The 20,584-nt window shown below is 35.5% G+C and overlaps 1 protein-coding gene across 1 annotated transcript in view; it reads left to right on the forward strand.

The window, feature by feature from the left end:
• The window catches only part of LOC123539628 (mitogen-activated protein kinase kinase kinase 11-like), a 48,629-nt gene extending 36,472 nt beyond the window's left edge, over window positions 1–12,157 (forward strand). Inside the window, exons 4-8 of the mRNA XM_045324307.2 lie at window positions 1,053–1,228; window positions 2,763–3,012; window positions 3,464–3,586; window positions 3,994–4,173; window positions 4,484–12,157. Of these exons, the coding sequence (XP_045180242.2) occupies window positions 1,053–1,228; window positions 2,763–3,012; window positions 3,464–3,586; window positions 3,994–4,173; window positions 4,484–5,673 (1,919 nt within the window). The 3' untranslated portion in view covers window positions 5,674–12,157. The remainder of the gene's footprint in view (window positions 1–1,052; window positions 1,229–2,762; window positions 3,013–3,463; window positions 3,587–3,993; window positions 4,174–4,483) is intronic.
• The last annotated feature ends 8,427 nt before the right edge of the window (window positions 12,158–20,584 follow it).

The following is a 20,584-nucleotide window of genomic DNA, read 5'->3' on the forward strand; positions in this document are numbered from 1 at the left end:
AGAAAAAAAATTTGCAGAGTTATGGGACTTTGTTTTTTGTTACTATACTATATACATAGACACAATCTTGTGCGCAGCATCTCTCCTCATCCCCTTGACACAATTTAATGAAACTTCACACAAGTAATCAGTACCAACAGTAGTTGTGCATGGGGCATGTTAGGTTCTTTCAGAAAATTTTTTTCCAGAGTTATGGGACTTTGTTTTTTTTGTTACTATACTATAGACATAGACACAATCTTGTGGGCACCATCTCTCCTCATCCCCTTGACACAATTTAATGAAACTTCACACAACTGATCAGTAACAACAGTAGTTGTGCATGGGGCATGTTAGGTTCTTTCAGCGACAAAAATTGCAGAGTTATGGGACTTTGTTTCTTGTTAACATACTATGTACATACAGTCTGCATATGCAATCTTGTGCGTGCCTAATCTACCAAACCCTTGCACACAATTTAATGAAACTTCACACAAGTGATCAGTACCAACCCTAGTTGTGCATGGGGCATGTAACATTCTTTTAGATAAATATTCTGCATAGTTATGGGACTTTGTTTTTTGTTACTATACTGTATACATACAGTCTATATACATACAGTCCACATAATTATGCAGTCTTGTGTGTGTCAAATTGCAATGTACTGTGTCAATGCATGCGGGGGGGTACATTCATCACCTTTAGTGATAGCTCTAGTTTATTCTAAAATATACGAGGAAAAAATATTGCTAAACTGTTTGTTACGTCCTTTAACAGTTTTATTAGAATGCTAATACTGAAGTAAAAGCACATTTCCTTTTGTTAATTAGTACAGATTAAGTATGTTTTTCACTCTTTTTCTGACAAAATTCCTGTGAAAAAAAAATTAATTTTCCATCCAAAACTCTTAGTAGAGCTACATAAATATATAAAACATATACTAAACTATACTGATAATGCCAGTTTCACAATGTATGAAGATGACAAAATTTTAGAAATGTTACTGTACTTCTGTAAAACCTAAAACTAAGGTTTTGTAGTTGAAAATTTTAATATTTTTATTGTATTGATAGACTGCTGGAACCAGGAGCCCCATTTTCGCCCCACATTTCAAGATATAATCAGGACCCTGGAGGAGGTAAAGCTCTCATCGTTCATGACAACGCCCCAGGACTCGTTCCATTCCCTACAGGAAGATTGGAGATTAGAGATCGAGGAAATGTTTGACGAACTTCGCATTAGAGAGAAGGTACAAATGATTTCTTTATCAAACAGAAATATTTTTCCAGTTCAGTCAGTAACCCAGTTGCTACCAAAATGGACAGCAGTACCAGCGACTCGGTTGCAACTTATATCTCAGCTATTTTGAGCTATAGATTATTACAGTTTCCAGCCAAACTGGTCTATACTGGATGCTTGGGAGATAAATGTTACTGCTGCCTTGATCTTGACTGGAAATAAGTTGTTACATCTGTTCCAGATAGGGACTTTCATCATATACCCACTCTAAATAAGAAGCCCCTTTAACCTTCACATTAATTTACATTCTCTAGTTTGCAGGTTCCATGAACTGCTATTTCATTCATGTAAGTTTCAACCTAGAGCTTAATATGTTTCCTGTGCTCATTTTAACAATGAAAGTTCATCCTGTGTATGTCAGTAAACTTCGGATGATTCGTGGAAGTAGGTAGGTATTTGTTGTGAATGCAAATGAACTGTGACAGATAATATAACTGAAATACTGTTGGAAACTGGTAAGCTGGTCAGAGTTTGCATCTAGTCTTACGTCCCAACCAATCTGCACAGGATTTCAGTTTGTCTTTGTTGCATTAAACAGTAGCAGACTTAAGTTCAGGTTGCCATTATCAGGTTTCATAAGCCCGAAGGTTGAGGTATTGAGAAGATATTTCTTCCTCTTCAAAATCTATCTTTACAGTAGTTTGTGTATGTCTTTCAGGTTAAATGTTTTTTTAGAGAGCTATGTAAAATGTTCTTTGCTAAGTAAATAAAATAAGTTTGGTGGTTTTCTGTTCTTTTGAATTTCTTCATTCTTGTCATCTTTTGATGCAATAATTCAGTAGATAGCATAAATTTCTAATATCCAACATGATACAAAATATGTAGAAGTTCTGTAGATAGTACAAATTACCAGTATCTGATAGGAGACTGTCTGCATTAGTTTTGTATATAGCACAAATTAGCAATATCTGTCATGATATTCTCTATAGCTATCCTGTAGATAGCACAATTTATCAATATCCAACATGATACTTTCTGTAGCAATTCTGTGTATAGCACAAATTACCAATATCTGACGATACAATCTGTAGCTGTTCAGTAGATAGCACATATTATCAATATCCAACATGATACTTTCTGTAGCAATTCTGTGTATAGCACAAATTACCAATATCTGACGATACAGTCTGTAGCTGTTCAGTAGATAGCACTATTTCAATTATCAACATGTATGCCTATAGCAATTCTGTGTTAGACTTCCAATATTGACATACAATCTGTAGCTGTTCGTAGATAGCACTATTACAATAACCAACATGATATGCCTATAGCAATTCTGTGTATAGCACAAATTACCAATATCTGGCATAATACTATCTGTAGCTATTCAGTAAATAGCACAGTTTATCAATATCTGACAAAGTATTCTGTATATAGCACAAATTATCTATATCTGATATGATACGGTCTTTTGCAATTCTGTAGGTAGCACAAATTATCAATATTGGACATTATACTATCTGAATGTTTCTGTTTTTCTGCAGGAGTTACGCAGCAGGGAGGAGGAGTTGACAAAAGCCCAGGTACAGCAGAAGAATCAAGAGGAATTTCTGCGGAAACGAGAACAAGAAATTGCAGAACGAGAAATAGAACTTTTAGAACGTGAATTGAATATAATGATTCTTCAACAGATCATGCACAAACCTATGCCAAATAAACGGCGTGGAAAGTTTAAAAAGAGCAGACTTCAAAAAGTTCTGAAGTCTGGTAGTAAATCTATTAGTGAACCTTCTGGTAAGTGTATGCTTGAATATTTATGAGACAAAACTTAAGATTTAAAGAGTAATTTTACTGTGAAATCACTTAATTTTGTGGGTGTACAATTTTGTGGTTTTGCCCTAAGCTGCTTTGTTGGGATATGAACCTGAGGATTTCATCCCACAGAGAAAGGAAATTTTGCTTGTTTGATTGGATTGGATTTTATGGACTTCGGAAGGTGGAAATCCACAAAATTAAGTTTGTAGTGTATTTGTAACTATTTCATGTGACCAGTGAATGAAGAACATTTGAGAGAAAGACTACCTTTTATGTTATCCTTGTATGTTCTTTTTAAACAGGTTTGACCATTTATGATCTTCATACAGGTTTCCTCACTGACCAGTGAAGATTTTCCTTGGATGTTATTTGAGATTTGTAGGGAGGGTAGGATCGAGTGTTTATATAGCCCGTTTATATATTTTTACAGATTTTCGACACAACATAACAGTACAGAAGGAAGAGACGTCCCCCTATCATGACAGAGTGATGAGCCCTGAGAGCCCCCAGCCCCAGTCACCCAATCACCCACCCAGACTTCGTGCAATAGCTTGTAAGTGATTTTCACCTCGGGTGAGCTATTGTTACAACTCACCATCTGGGACCCATCATGTGCTGTCAGCCTGTCTGTTAACCACTTCTTCCAACAGCAAAATTGCTAAAATAATCTTGTGGAAATTGATGAATTTTTACCTGGATGTTCTTTGGATGGTTCTCAAACAATTCCACATGGCTGTGCAAATCTGAAAATAGAAAAATCAGAATTTCCTAAACGCACCTTTTATACTTTATATCCAAGTGAAAAACTTGTTTCATCTTTATACAAAAAAATCAAGAAAACAACAAAAACATATCTCTTCTTTAAAGTTATTAAATTGAGATGGTAAGCTGTACAATACAACTTCATTAATGAAAATAATTGGGAATATATAATGCATATTTATGTCTGTGTAATTTCAGACCCAGCCGATGCCATAAAGGGTAAAACCTGGGGACCAAGTTCGGTACAGAAGGACCGACGACAGCGTACATCTGTGATACTTTCTGATGGGCGATGGTCACAAAGCGCCCCCAGTTTGGAGAAAAACCTCCGCCATCTTAGTGGAGGACATTCCAATTTTAGTGCTCTACAGGAAATGTGTATGTACCCAGCAACAGATGAAACCTGTTTTGTAGTTGCATTTATTTAAAGCCAAACAAGTAGAATAAATATTTTATGATACAGAAATACTCATTTCTAATCAAAGAAAAAAAAGTATATTGTAGAAAAAAGGGATTTATAAGTGAGTAGTATAAGTGGGCATTTATGTTTCTTAAACAGCTCTTGTTTGAAAGTTAAATTGCTTAGAGAAGCAGAGTCCTATATGCTGCTTTACCTCTACAAATATTAAATTTCAGCCTCTTAGTATCTATAATGAAAAAAAATTAAAATAAGGCTTACTTGTTTCAGATGGTGACGAGGAATCATGGCCGACAGATCTCAGTGATACACAACGCAGACACATTCCAGGCCTGTCTAAGACGTTACCAGCAGATACGGGTAGTCTTCGCCGCTCTATGTCATCCAGTAAAATAGGCTCTGCTCTTTACAGCATGGCCTCGATGCTTGCAGGGGTTGGAGCGGGTTTCGACGTTAAGCTGTCAAATTCGATAGGAATTCATCCGAGTGTGAAAGGTGCTATTGATTCACAGACACCAAATCGGGACTCTTTTATTCTGAACAGAAGGGATGCGCACAATTCAGCAGTGCGTGACTTGTTTATTGAGCCAGAAATTGATTATAATTTCTACTCTAATTCAGGCTCGGGGAGTAACACCTACCATGGACGTCAAACGAAATATCGGCCGAGTATTCAAGATATTCCACTAAAGTTTACTGACAGAGCTGCTTTAAACAGTTCACCAGTTGTCCCTGAAGAGGATGACAATACCTCAACTGTGAAGTCAACAGCCACTCTAATTCCGCGAACCTCTCCGCAACATAGACTTTCAATGACGGAGAGTGACGATGGTACGATTACCAATGTGTCTCAGGATGGGCTGTTGTCTTCACATTATGGACTTTCTAGACAGTTATCTGAAAGTAGTTATAGTTCAGACACTTCTCGGACAACTGTTCGTTCCAATCGGCATTCAGTGACTTTCGAAGATGAATTTAATGTTACAAATCGTGACGAAAAATTTAAATCGCAATCGGATACCTCAGAAAATTCCAGTCCTTATCATGAAACGCCTGTTGCTCCACCTCGTAGATCTAAACTCATTAATGGTGGACCAAAAACTGTTGAGAAGCCAAAAAATGTGGAGCGGCCAAAAACATTAGACTTAGCAAATGCTAAACCAGGTATTCTCAAATCCAGCTCAACTCATTCCTCTTTACGAGAATCTGATTCTCGCGAGTCGCCAAGAACGACGTGGGTGACACCATCCGAATCGGTCGACCACACTCCGTACTGGTCAACTCGGTCCGGAATGTCACCCGGCAACACCCCTCCACACATACTTCACCAGAAAACACTTCTTGATATTGATATGGAGGGGCAGAATTTGGACCCCACACAGCCCCTCCTGCTCCCAAAGTCTCAATCTAATCGACCAACTATACAAGACTTAGAGAATGAATTTAGTCAAAGATTGTGATAGAAAATTAAATTTATATTATACCCAATGAAATATTTATCTAACTACACAAAGCAATATGTTACAAAAGGTTATGATTTTAAAGTGATTTTATCGAATATTTCTTAGTATTTGACACAAGGTTTTTACTTACATTGTTATTGTGATTTTAGCATCTTTTCAGCATAATCCTGCAGTCATTATATTACATTGAAATGGATATTATTTTGAAGCAAAGAGGTAGTCATGCCATTTATCAGATTGATATTTGTTGATATAATCAAATATAGTAGAAATTTGTTAACTTTGAGACATTTTAACCATTTTCGATATTTCATTAAGATTTAAACTGGTTTAAAGTTATAAAGAAGACAAACTGGTTTAAGAGTTAGAACAAGACAAAGTTTGAAAGAAAGTTTATGCATTAAAATATAGACTGGTTTAGAGTTAAAATGAAGACAAAACTGAAAAGAGAAGAATTTTATTAAGAGTTAGACTGGCTTCATGTTAGAATGAAGACAAAACTGCAACGACTAGAATTTCATTAAGATTTAGGCTGGTTTAAAAGTTAGAATGAAGACAAAACTGAAAAGACTGAAATTTCATTAAGATTTAGATTGGCTTAAAGTTGAAATAATGACAAAACTGAAAAATAGTATTTCATTAAGATTTAGAACTGAAATGACTAGACTTAAATTAACTAGCCATTGATTGTAAACTTGGAGTTAGGTAGGGGGGGATGAATTTTTTAAATTTTAGGCAAAACATTCCATCATTACTCATTTTCTGTCAGATGTTAACATTAAACAGAGTATTACAACCTGGAAAACCTCTGCAAAAGCAGTTTAGAATTCTGCCATACATAGAGTGCCAAAAGTTTTGTAGACAGCTCTGATTACGAGTTTCATGTTAATTGAAAAGGCCAGCACCAAATTAAAGTATTTTCTGTACATTGAGAATTGTGGAAGTTTTAATTTGTGTATAAGAAGCAAATTTCAATTTTTTAAAACAAATTTAAGAAAAATTTCAAATTTTTTGGTTTGATATTTTTCCCTGTTGGCCTTTTATTCGCAGCTGAGGTTGAGATTTCATGGACACAAGTAGGATTTTTATTGTGCAGGTTTGTTTAAAAATTGTTTGGGGAATGAGACTTTGAATTTTTAACAGAATTTAAACATGCATATAATAGTAATAGTTAAACATCTTAAGAGATACCTTGATGTCTTTATTATCTTTATTACAAGTTTCTTTAATAAATTACAACAAATTGAGTTACTTGATGCAGGAGACTCAATTAATGAAACGGACAATTACGTATATGTGTTGAAGAATTTTCAGATAATGAATCTCGGCCTCACTGACATTTTATTTAGAAAAATAAAGATGTATTATTTTATTTGCAAAATCTGCAATTGGTGACTGGCCTTCACTTGAAATAAATATTTGAAATAGTAACAGAGAATTGGTTGAAAGGTCGTCTTCCACATGATTTCGGTGTTGTTTTTTCTCCTTCAGTGGATTGTGGTTCCATGGCATATATGTTACAAAACTATCTTTGTATTTTCGATCAATGTTGTGAAAAAGGTTAAGATGTATATCTTTGATGATATGCAGTGTTTTGTTAACTGACAATTTTTTTTTTTTTCAAACCGACTGAGATATATAAATTTTGGACATTAATCCTAGGCCAGTGTTTATCGTGAGCTTGTAGTAAATTAATGAAAAGTAGCGGCAACATGCCTCATTCTTATAGAAATGAGCGCAGCTATGTGAAAACCAACGTTAATGTTTTGCAACCAACAAGGAACAAAATCAGTGCACATCCATACTGTTCGTTTATCCCCACATCCATAGTGTTTGTCTATAAATTTCAGCAACTGATAAGACAGTTTGGATCAAGGTTAGACTGCACGGAGGTTGCAAAGCCGTAACATTTTTCTCACAGCAGCGCTCCAATGTTTTGTATTATTTATGTTCGAAAATGAATTTTTGTTGTGTACTGCTTTTTTCTGCAATTAAGGTATTGCTTAAATAAATTTAGGTGAATTTACAACACTTTTTTTCAGAATTTTCTAAAATTTTGCTGTAATGAAATGTGTTTGAATAAGAGTTTTAAAAATGAAATTCATACTGATATTTGCCGAAGACAGTTGACAGTGTTAAAGTTAGGTCTTAAACCAATGATAAAATTACATTCTGATAAGAAATTTATACTAAAAGTGCATGATGTTTTCCAAAGTGAAGCATCTCTAGGATGATTGCAAATTTATTATGACATCTAAAGCTCAAATTATACTTAATGCAGAAATTACATATTTTATTGAGAATTTCTTCTTTTTTGAACTTTGAATAAAATGTCAATGGCGAAAACTGTGAAGTAAGTTAGCTTGTTTTGTTTTTACTAAGATATGATAATAATTTAGACATCTGAGTTAGATAATTTAGTTTCTTTAAAATAAACAAGCTCAAAACATGGTATTTAACAGGCTTTGAATGTTTAAACTATTAAAATTGTGAAATAAAACTAATCAAATTTAATGTCACATGTGTGGAGATGTATAAATATTCATAGTGTAAATTATTTTTCAGAAGTATCTCATTTCGTTTCAGTTCCAGTCATATCAAATATTCTATCAAGTTTGTACATGTTTTTTTGTTAAATGCTTATTTATATAATAGCAAGTTCCTATTAATTCTTGTACAGCTTTTATATATATTTTTTCTTGTACTCTATTTTTATGAAATATAAATTAATTAACATATGTATATCATGCGCGGAATTGCTTGTAAAGTGATCTTTTAAACTTGCCCATCTTTTTAACATTGAAGTTATTTTGATTGATAAATTTGGTTACAGATAGATACTTTTACTATCTTTTCTTGTGTGGTAATACATTTACAATGAAAATATCCATTTTCCATAAAGATTTGTTAAAACTTTTGTAAGTTATCCATTTATTTCCTTCAAAAAGATCACAAGTGCTACAAGTTAATTTGAATTTTTTTTTCTTGATTTAAGAAACAAACAAAATTCCTCAGTCTGTATTGTAGATTCTATAAACCTAATTTTCTTAACGCGTTCAAAGAGTCATACCCTGTGTAGCTGGTTACCAGTTCTGTGATTTCATAACCAAATATCCATGTTACAAACTTGTTAATTTGCACTTTGTAGGATACACACTCACATGTAAACAACCCGTGTTAATACTGCACCAAAATGTCTTTTCCGTTTTCTCAATCTGTGTTGTGTCTCTTCACACTGCTGAATCTCTCTTTCTGTCAGGCGTTTGTTCACTATAAACTGACATCGGCTTTTGTTACATCCTGTTGTGTTCAAAGTTTCTAATGTCATTGATAGGTTTAGAAGTTGTTGGGTACCTGTGGAGAACGAAGTTCCAACAAGGTATAGGTTGATGGTGAAGTGACTGACATTATATAACAGTGTAATATAAATGATAGATTAGATATTTTCAAAAAGCTATAATTAAGAGTAGGCATTGGTTTGTGCTTCACCTCTGTGAAGTGGAGAAGTTGTCATCTAATTATGTACTGGTAGGGACTCTGGAAGTTCTTAAAAAATAGTAAACCACCATTCCAGTACTTATTGTAGAAAAATGACATTTACCATTAATTTTAAAATAGCCATGAATTGTCAGAACCGGACTTGATGTAATAAAAGCAGTTTTCAGTTTTAGTTGGTATTAGCGCTGTATATCTCGAGAAATTGGGCTCAGGGGTTATTCCAATAAGTTTACTGTTAAGATGGCTTAATTTTGTTCAAAAAATGGCAAATCGGCTTTTGAAAATTAAATTTATTGCTGTTATCCATTTCTTACAAGCTTAGGCAAAAGTCGAAAAGAAAGCAGTGCAGCGATATTAAACTACTGAATTGCATCAATATTTTATTTTCTCCAAATGGCAGTTTGATATTGCACATTAATATTTGATAATTTGTTTTTTATTACCATTTTTTTCCATGAAGGACAGTAATGCCATATTTATACAAAAGGGGTCAAGGGGTTAGAATTTTTAACCACACCCCAGGTTTGGATTTTTGGTACCTGAACAAGATTTGTGTTACCGTTTAAATCCTCATGTACTATGACACTTAATGGCCGGCATTACTTAGTGTTAGTTATCGCACATTAAGCGTTTTACTACTTCTTTTACTTTAAATTGATCACAAATTATTAAATTGAACACATGGAATTAGACAAGATTAAATTTTAAGAATGGACAAAACCACAAATTTCTAAAAATTCAAGATGGTCCTTTTGACTTGTAAATATAAACTGATGATGTTATAGATTTGTGCTGTTTGATATACTGTTTAAAATAAAGTAACTGAATCCTACCGTGTCGTGTACTGTTCAAAACGAGACTGCCTTATGAAATTTGGTAGTTCCTTGAATATGCTGCATGGGCAAGATGAAAACACCAGAACATGTGTTGAAGCTTTCTGAATTTACAAAAGGCACTTTTTTGCCGCAAACTCTGTCAGTGTTTACAGTGTTGTAAACACTGCTTGTATAACTTTTAGGGTAAAAATATTATAATAAATGTAAAGTGTGCAATCAGCTGACGGAATTACAACCCCTTTGACTGGATTTCTGTTTTAAAGCCTGTTAACGTGATAAAATTGTATACTTCTATTTGTAGCTTCGATATATTATATATATATATATTTGTTAGTTGTTATATTATTCTTTAAGTATATTCTACACAATTATTGTGCATTTTGTGATGTGAACTGTACTCTTCTTTGTGTAATCCCACTTGGACTTTAAAGGGGAACAACATTTGCTGTTCTTTAAAGGGGCACACTGCCATATTTTTGAAGAAAAAAAATCAAAATTTACAGTGCTTTCATTGGCTTTTGCAAAGCAACCTCAGTTAGAGGTTTGAGATTGTTTAGTTTTCGGGATATTTACTTGTTTTTGACGTGGAACTCCCAAAATGATAGATGATTCATTCATTTTTTCCTTTTGAACAGAACATGTACTGGGAAATGATAAAACCACGTCCAAGGATTATCTTGACATTTTCTAAATGATGAAGTCCATTTATTTGGTAGAATTCTTGATTGGGGTTACACAGAGAAGAAACCGTTAAATTTCTGTGGAAAAAAGTGTATGTTCAGTGTTTTGTTATGTTGTCAAACATATAAATGAAGGTTTAATGTGGCCAAACTATCCCTGCAAGGACTTGATATTTGATGCCTTTTGTATCTCTTCATGTGTTCAGTGATTAAACTTCTGTTTTCTTAACCTTTACCCTGCTAAATTTCTAAAACGGACTTGTCCATCATTCAATTTGGGCAGTACCATTTATTATTCGAACGGGTGTTCTCTGAAAATTGACTTACTGAATAGCGAACAGTGCAGGCCATGATCAACCTGCAGGCTGATCTTGGTCTGCACTGGTCGCAAAGGCCGAGTCACTTTCCACCAGCAGGCTAAAGGTTAATATACATAGGTGTTTTTTTTTTCTACTTTAAACCGGATCCTGCCCTGCCAGATTCCGGTGAATTGTCTAGTTACTCATCCGTTGTCGTAATAAACTACAGGGTACGGTAAACTATCTTAAAACGGGTGTCTAAACATAGAGAAAGGACAAAATTCATTTTTACAGTAACAGAAATCCAAGAAAAGCAAGTTTCCCACTTCATTTACATTCAGTTTTTATTTGGTGGTCTTCGCATCAAATGAAGTGACAGTGGATGTCTTAATTAGACAATTCCAAATTTTATTCAGGATGATTTCTCGACAGGTAATTTGTGATATTTATTTATACACAGTTTATACAAATAGTTTTTCTCGGTATCTTGTCTAAGGAGACCTTTGAAATCAGTTTCAGTGTGGATTGCTGCAATTCTGTTAATATAGTTTGAAACTTGCAGTCACAATGTGACTGTGAAATGAAATTAAAAAAAGATAGTGTAATTGATGCATGATTCACATGATTTATACAAGTTTACATATTGACCATCGCTAAATAAACTGTGGAAATGTCAGCCAGTTGGTGCGGTCGTGGATCAATCAGCTGGTGATGGATTCATGGTTTGTCAGCTAGTTGATGGTATTGTGGAACTAACAGCAAGTTTATGGTGTCAGCTAGGTGTTTGAATCCTAAAACTGTTAGCTAGTTGATGGTTTTTGTGGAATTGTCGGCAACCTACTGGACCAGGGATTGTCCTTAGGAAAACAGTAGTATAAATACTATCTCTGGTATGTCTAGAAAATCTGCTCAAAACGAGTGAACAATATTTTTCAATAAAATTATGTTAACAATTTCACAGAACAAGATTATGCATTTCTAGTTCTATCCATGCAGACAAGATACCCCGAGTATGAAACCTGATGTCATAAAATACCCTGACTGTAGTTTTCATATATGTTTTTCCTCTCCTGTTTACTGGTATATTGAATTCGACAATTTTTTTTTTAGATCTGCTCTTACACTATGAACAAAACAAATGGCTGATCAAATAAAAAGTCAACAAAGATGACAATGTTTGTTTTTATTATTATGGAAAATCAGAATAAAGTCATTTACTGTACAGCATGAAGGCTACAAATCATGATGGTAAGCATACACCTTAAGGGCTACAAAAAGTAAAGGTAAACATACACTTTTAAAGGCTACAAAAACAAGAGCTGGTAGAACACGAAATGCCCCCCTTGATGCATTCAATTATTGCACAAGAAACAGAATTATTTGGTCACTGTGCACTGGATGTTTGACATCCTGACCTAAAATCAATAATATGGGTAATTTATCAGTTGTAAGTGACCTCCGTATCAAATGTGATCTTAGACCATAGCATTCTCTGGTAATCTGGCAAAAAAAAGTTCTACTGTTCTGGGTCAATGTGACCTTGACCTTCTGACCTCAAAATCAATAGCGGACATCTGCTGGTCATGATCAACATCCCTGTTAAGTTTGATGATCCTAGGCCCAAGCGTTCTCAAGTTATAGTCCAGAAACTGTTTAATTGTTCCGGGTCACTGTGACCTATGACCTACTGATCTCAAAATCAATAGGGGTCATCTGCTGGTCATGTCCAACCTCCCTATCAACTCTTGATCCTAGGCCCAAGTGTTCTTTAGTTATCATCCGGAAACCGTTTAACTGTTCCGGGTCACTGTGACTATGACCTTTGACCTACTGATCTCAAAATCAATAGGGGTCATCTGCTGGTTATGATCAACCTCCCTGTCAATTGTAATGATCCTAGGCCCAAGTGTTCTTGAGTTATCATCCGGAAACAGATTGGTCTACATACCGACCAACATCTGCAAAACACTATAGTAATGATTGACACAATTCGCCAAACAATGTTTTGAACGAAGAAGTTTGACGTTTTCTAAAAAATATGGCATAGGTACTCAAAGTGATGCATGAAACAAGGAAAACATTTCTAAAGCAAATTTGCATTGCAAAATGTTTGTACTACTTCTTCAAAACAATAGGAAGTATGAAAGATGTGGCACTTTGAACTTGGTCTAGAGATCATCAAGAAAAACATTCTGACCAAGTTTCATGAAGATAGGGTCATAAATGTGGCCTCAAGTGTGTCAACAAGCTTTTCCTTTGATTTGACCAGGTGACCTAGTTTTTGACCCCACACGACCCAGAATCTAACTTTACCTAGAGGTCATTAAGACAAACATTCTGACCAAGTCTCATGAGTTTCAAACTTAAACTGTGAACTCTCGAGTGTTAACAAGATTTTCCTTTGATCTGGCCTACTAACCTAGTTTTTGACCCCACATGACACAGGTTCGAACTTGACATAGAGATCATCAAGACAAACATTCTGACCAAGTTTCATAAAGATTGGGTCACAACTGTGGCCTCAAGAGTGTTAATAAGGCAAATGACGCACGATGGACAATGACCGGTCTGGTGAGCTAAAAATGTGTACAAGAGATAAATTCATTTGTCTTTCAGTTATAATTGTTATTTAATCATTTATTTTCTTCATTAAATGTTGAAGTGAGAGTCCCAGTCAAGTTTTCATGTTGGCTGTACAGATGATCTAATCGGAAGTCCAACATCTCCTTGATGAACAAGTTGAAGAAAGATCCAACAAGAGGGTCATGATGACCCTGGATCGCTCACCTGAGTAATATGAACCACATGTTTCAAATGGCTAACTGATGCTAAAATATTAAGATGGTAGGTCAGTAGGTCATATTCACGGTAACTGAAAGTCAGTTTTAATATCGGTGTGCAAAACTGTACATGTCATCCAAATTTCAAGGCTGTATCTTAAAAAAACAAGGAAGTAGGTCAAGGTCACAGTCAAGTGTTCCCTAATCGTTTGGGGGTCATCAGGTTATTATAATTAAACAGTCTAGGAAATATGATCTGATTATTTTTGAAGTATTTTTTCCTATATAACTCATAATTATGAAAAATTACCCCCAGGATGGGGCCTCTTTTAACCCCAGGGGCATAATTTGAACAAACTTGTTAAGAGATCCACCAGGCAATGCTACATACCATATATCAAAGGCCTAGGCCCTGAACCTTCAGACAAGAAGATCTTTATTTTTTTCCCTATATAAGTCTATGTTAAACTTGGTGCCCCCAGGGCAGGGCCTCTTTTCACCCTAGGGACATAATTTAAACATTTTTGGTAGAGAAACAATAGGAAAGGCAAAATACTTAATATCAAAAGCCAAGGTCTTGCAGTTTCAGGCAAGAAGATTTTTCAAGTTTTTTTCCTATATAAGTCTGTGTAAAACTTTAGACCACCCGAGGCAGGGCCTCTTTTCACCCCTGGGGCATAATTTGAATAATTCTGGTAGAGGACCACAAGGCAATGCTACATACAAAATATCAAAGGCCTAGGTCTTGTGGTTTTGGACAAGAAGATTTTTAAAGTTTTTTTTACTATATAAATCTATGTAAAACTTGTGACCCCCGGTGCGGGGCCTCTTTCCACCTCGGGGCACAATTTGAACAATTTTGATAGAGGACCAAAAGATGATCTCACATGCCAAATATCAAGGCTCTATGCCTTGCAGTTTTGGACAAGAAGATTTTTAAAGTTTTACCTTTCGGTTGCCATGGCAACCAGAGTTCTGCATGGAATTAAATTCTTTATATAATTTTGAAAGGGGACCACCCAAGGATCATTCCTGTGAAGTTTGGTGTAATTCTGCCCAGTGGTTTTCAAGAAGATTTTTTTTATAAAATGTTGACGAAGGCACGACACATGACGGATGACAGACATTGAGCGGTCACAAAAGCTCACCATGAGCCTTTGGCTCAAGTTAGCTAAAAACTATATTTTATCATATAATAATATGTGCAACTTAAACAAACTTAAAGCTGCAAGCCAGGACTTGCCTCTTCCTGGAAGTTTTGCAAGAATGTGGAAACTAATACGTAAAATTATTGACAGACTCCATTTGAAGAACCACAAAGAAAAAAAAAATGCCAAGGAAAGTGTAATCCAGATATGAAATTTTATGCCCACATAAAATTTTTTATGGAGTGTGTAGGAACCGAGAGGACCGACTTTTCATTCGGGACGGCGGTTAATCCTTCCCAAGCTATTCTATATTTATACATAATTAACATAATCCAATCATTTTCCAGTATCAGGTCATGTGTTCCTTAAAATCCAGTCAGAACAGTCGGCAGCCATTCCTTACTTTTAAGCATTTACATTATCACCTTTTCGTTGTCGAAGCTTAAAAATTAAAATTTTACATAGTGTACAAGGATCCAAAAGGTTCTTATTTAATGTATTATTACACGGTTTTGTCTGCTTTAACGAAAGGACATAACACTTTTGGGGTGGCGACATCTCTCTAAGTGCAAATAGACTACAATTTTCAATGATCACGCTTATAAACAAAGAAAATTCGCGACCTACTTTCAAGTCGGCATAATCTCGGCATCGACGAGATACTCCAAGATCCAACATGGCAGCCCCCACAGTGAAAGTGCTGTTGCTAGGACACTCTTTTGTCAAAAAGGTTACGGGATTTCATCCGAAACAGTCCATGTCACACATATAATCTGAACATTCGGGGGCCGCCCCTTATTCAATACTCAGGATTCTCTGGGGCACGCATCAACGACCTTCATGAGCATTTAGACGTGGCTGAAAACTTCAACCCGGACGTCGTTCTTTTGTTTATTGGGACAAATGATTTGTGCGACGTCAGCCTTACTCCGCAAGCAACTGTTCAAAGAATATTTGACTTGACTGACACATTGTTGTTTGTACTTGGAGTGAATAAAGTTGTTGTATTCTCTATTCTACACCGCTGTCCTTCAAGTAAAACTAGATATCCAGTTAATACCATGGTTTTCAATGACCGGGTTGATGAAGTCAACATGCTACTGTCCACAGATTTGAACAAGAGGGCCATGAAGGCCCTGTATCGCTCACCTGACCTATTGACCTAAAAATCATCAAGATAGTTTCATTAAGATATGGTCATAAATGTGGCCTCTAAAGTGTTAATTAACTTTTTCTTTGATTTGACCCGGTGACCTAGTTTTTGACCTCACATGACCCAGATTCGAACTTGACCTAAAGATCATCAAGATTAACATTCTGACTAAGTTTCATGAAGATACAGTCATAAATGTGGCCTCTAGAGTGTTAAGCTTTTCCTTTGATTTGACCTGGTGACCTAGTTTTTGACTCCACCTGACCCAGATTTGAAACTGACCTATAGATCATCAAGATTAACATTCTGACCAAGTTTCATTAAGATATGGTAAAAAATGTGGCCTCTAGAGTGTTAACTAGCTTTTCCTTTGATTTGACCTGGTGACCTAGTTTTTGACCTTACATGACCCAAACTGGATTTTGAGATCATCATGATTAACATTCTGACTAAGTTACATGAAGATACAGTCATAAATGTGGCCTCTACAGTGTTAACAAGCCTTTCCTTTGATTTGACCTGGTGACCTAGTTTTTGACCCCAGATGACCCAATATCAAACTCATCCAAGATTTTATTGAGGGTAACATTCTGACCAAGTTTCATTAAGATTGGGCCAAAATTGTGACCTCTAGAGTGTTAACAAGGTTTTCCTTTGATTTGACCTTGTGACCTAGTTTTTAACCCAGATGACCCAATATCGAACTTGTCCAAGATTTTATTAAGGGTAACATTCTGACAAAGTTTCATTAAGATTGGGTAAAAATGTGACCTCTAGAGTGTTAATAAGTCTCCTTTGATTTGACCTGGTGACCTAGTTTTTGACCCCAGATGACCAAATACAGAACTCATCCAAGATTTTATTGAGGGCAACATTCTAGCCAAGTTTCATTAAGATTGGGCCAAAATTGTGACCTCTAAGAGTGTTAACAAGCTTTTCCTTTGATTTGACCTGGTGACTTAGTTTTTGATCCCAGATGACCCAATATCGAACACGTCCAAGATTTTATTGAAGGTAACATTCTGACCAAGTTTCATTAAGATTGGGTCAAAATTGTGACCTCTAGAGTGTTAACAGTCAAATTGTTGACGACGGACAACTGACGACGGACACAGGGCAATCACAAAAGCTCACCTTGAGCACTTTGTGCTCAGGTGAGCTAATAAGGCTAGTCACAAACGTACATACTTCTGGCGCTTAAAAGGAATCTGGTCCCCTGAGGCAAAACAACGAGTGTTTGACACAAACGGATGCCACCTGTCACCAATTGGTCAAGAGAATTTGCTGTCAAACATTAAAGCTGCCATTGTCGTCACCCTGAGACGGTCCATTTGCAACTCTACCCCACACTAATTCAGATACGTATAAAGTATTATTTCTATTAGGTGGGATAATGTAATGATTATATGATACAAACGGAATGGTGATAATATAATAATATATTCATGATATAACAAATATTATAGTAATATATTTATCATATATATATTTATCACATATACAGACATCTATATTGACAGTCATATACTGGTACTGATGATAAACCCGGACAGATGATAAAGTCGACCACCTTGGAAATATCCGATTGCAATCGGTTATTAATAAAATTGAACACACCATCTAATAGTTTCCATTTACAACACCAACTGGTGTAAATGAAAACAAAATTGGTAAATATTCTGTATAAATAAATGACTTACATTTATCTGTATAAAAAATATTTATCCAAAATTATAGAGGAAGATCGAGGGTGTTTTTTGCACATGCTCACTGTAGACACATGAAGGCCTGACATTAGGTCACTTTTCATTACTTGATGAGGAATGACTGCTTTTTGGGGAAAGTTTCAATATAATACCAAGAAGAAAATTTTGTAAATGACAAAGTGGTCGAATTTATCATCAGTCAACCTTCGTATAGTCCCCATTTTACAAACCCCTTTCAGGGCCTCACTTCGTGTGAGTTTGCCAACTAAATATAAATTTGAATTATGTAAAGTTTTCAGCAAATGTTAAAGCTTTATTTTGATACCGACCATTGATTACAAATTGCAGAAATAAACAGGAGGGCCATGAAGGCCCTGTATCGCTCACCTGACCTATTGACCTAAAGATCAACAAGATTAACATTCTGACCAAGTTTCATTAAGATATGGTCATAAATGTGGCCTCTAAAGTGTTAACTACCTATTCCTTTGATTTGACCCCGTGACCTTATTTTGACCCGACATGACCTAGATTCGAACTTGACCTAAAGATCATCAAGATTAACATTCTGACTAAGTTTCATGAAGATACAGTCATAAATGTGGCCTCTAGAGTGTTAACAAGCTTTTCCTTTGATATGGCCTAGTGACCTAGTTTTTGACCCTATCTAACCCAGATTTAAAATTGACCTAAAGATCATCAAGATTAACATTCTGACCAAGTTTCATTAAGATACGGTCATAAATGTGGCCTCTACAGTGTTAACTAGCTTTTCCTTTGATTTGACCTGGTGACCTAGTTTTTGACCCGACATGACCCAGATTCAAACTTGTCCTGAAGATCATCAAGTTTAACATTCTGACTAAGTTTCGTGAAGATACAGTCATAAATATGGCCTCTAGAGTGTTAACAAGCTTTTCCTTTGATTTGACTTGGTGACCTAGTTTTTGACCCCACCTAACCTAGATTTGAACTTGAGCTATAGATCATCAAGATTAACATTTTGACCAAGTTTCATTAAGATAAGGTCATAAATGTGGCCTCTACAGTGTAAACTAGCTTTTCCTTTGATTTGACCTGGTGACCTAGTTTTTTATCCTATATGACCCAGATTCAAATTGGACCTTAAGATCATCAGTATTAACATTCTGACCAAGTTTCATGAAGATACAGTCATAAATGAGACCTCTGCATTGTTAACAAGCTTTTCCTTTGATTTGACCTGGTGACCTAGTTTTTGACCCCAGATAATCCAATATCGAACTCGTCCAAGATTTTATTAAGGGTAACATTCTGACCAAGTTTCATTAAGATAGGGCCAAAAATGTGACCTCTAGAGTGTTAACAAGCTTTTCCTTTGATTTGACCTGGTGACCTAGTTTTTGACCCCAGATGACCCAATATCAAACTCGTCCAAGACTTTATTGAGGGGAACATTCTGACCAAGTTTCATTAAGATTGGGCCAAAATTGTGACCTCTAGAGTGTTAACAAGCTTTTCCTTTGATTTGATCCGGTGACCTTGTTTTTGACCCCAGATGACCCAATATCGAACTCATCCAAGATTTTATTGAGGGTAATATTCTGACCAAGTTTCATAAAGATTGGGCCAAAATTGTGACCTCTAGAGTGTTAACAAGGTTTTCCTTTGATTTGATCTGGTGACCTAGTTTTTGACCCCAGATGACCAAATATCGAACTCGTCCAAGACTTTATTGAGGGTAACATTCTGACCAAGTTTCATTGAGATTGGGCCAAAAATGTGACCTCTAGAGTGTTAACAGTCAAATTGTTGACGACGGACGGACGACGACAGACACAGGGCGATCACTAAAGCTCACCTTCAAGCACTTCGTGCTCAGGTGAGCTAAAAAGTTACAGGTAAAAAACCTCATTTTCTGTTCGGGTTTATCATCAGTACCAGTACTGCTATAAAATTTCTTACCTTAGCTTTATTTACTTAACAAATATTTTATATTACGTTCCTTATCTTCGAGAAAATAACATTCTTAAAAAGACTATTTATATTATCTGTTTCACAATTAAGCACTAATAATGAATGAAGGTCCGAACATTTTTTTTTTTCTTGGTTGGACATTTTATGTTAACCTGTACCATAGATATTAGTTACATTTGGTTTATGCTACAAATATATATTTAGCATTATCTGTTTCGAACCTGCATGGTTCATTATTTATCTTACCACTTTTCAATTACTACTGTACACATAGTTACTTGGAGTGGGGGTCAGACAACCTTCACAAACTCCAAACCAGTTCAGGCTATTTACAGGAATATTAAAGGGCACTAGACTTGCAAGTTTTTTACTTTCATTTTAATTCTGTGCTCGTTACAACAACAGTCATTTATCTGTCAGTCCGCAGACTGTTACAGCCGTTCATAACCTACCAATAACAAGAGGACCATGATGGTCCTGAATCGCTCACCTCTTCCCACATGACCCAGTTTTGAGTATGACGTCGTTTTTTCTATTATTTGACATAGTGACCTTGTTTTCGAGCTCATGTGACTCAGTTTTGTACTTGAACTAGATATTATCAAGATAAAAATTCTGACCAATTTTCATGAAGATCCATTGAAAAATATGGTCTCTAGAGAGGTCACAAGGTTTTTCTATTATTTGACCTATTGACCTAGTTTTCGAAGGTACATGACCCTGTTTTGAACTTTACCTAGATATCATCAAGGTGAACATTCTCACTAATTTTCATGAAGATCTCATAAAAAATATGGCCTCTAGAGAGGTCACAAGGTTTTTCTATTTTTATACCTACTGGCCTAGTTTTTG

This window comes from Mercenaria mercenaria, chromosome 1, assembly GCF_021730395.1.
Source record: "Mercenaria mercenaria strain notata chromosome 1, MADL_Memer_1, whole genome shotgun sequence".
NCBI lineage: Eukaryota > Metazoa > Mollusca > Bivalvia > Venerida > Veneridae > Mercenaria > Mercenaria mercenaria.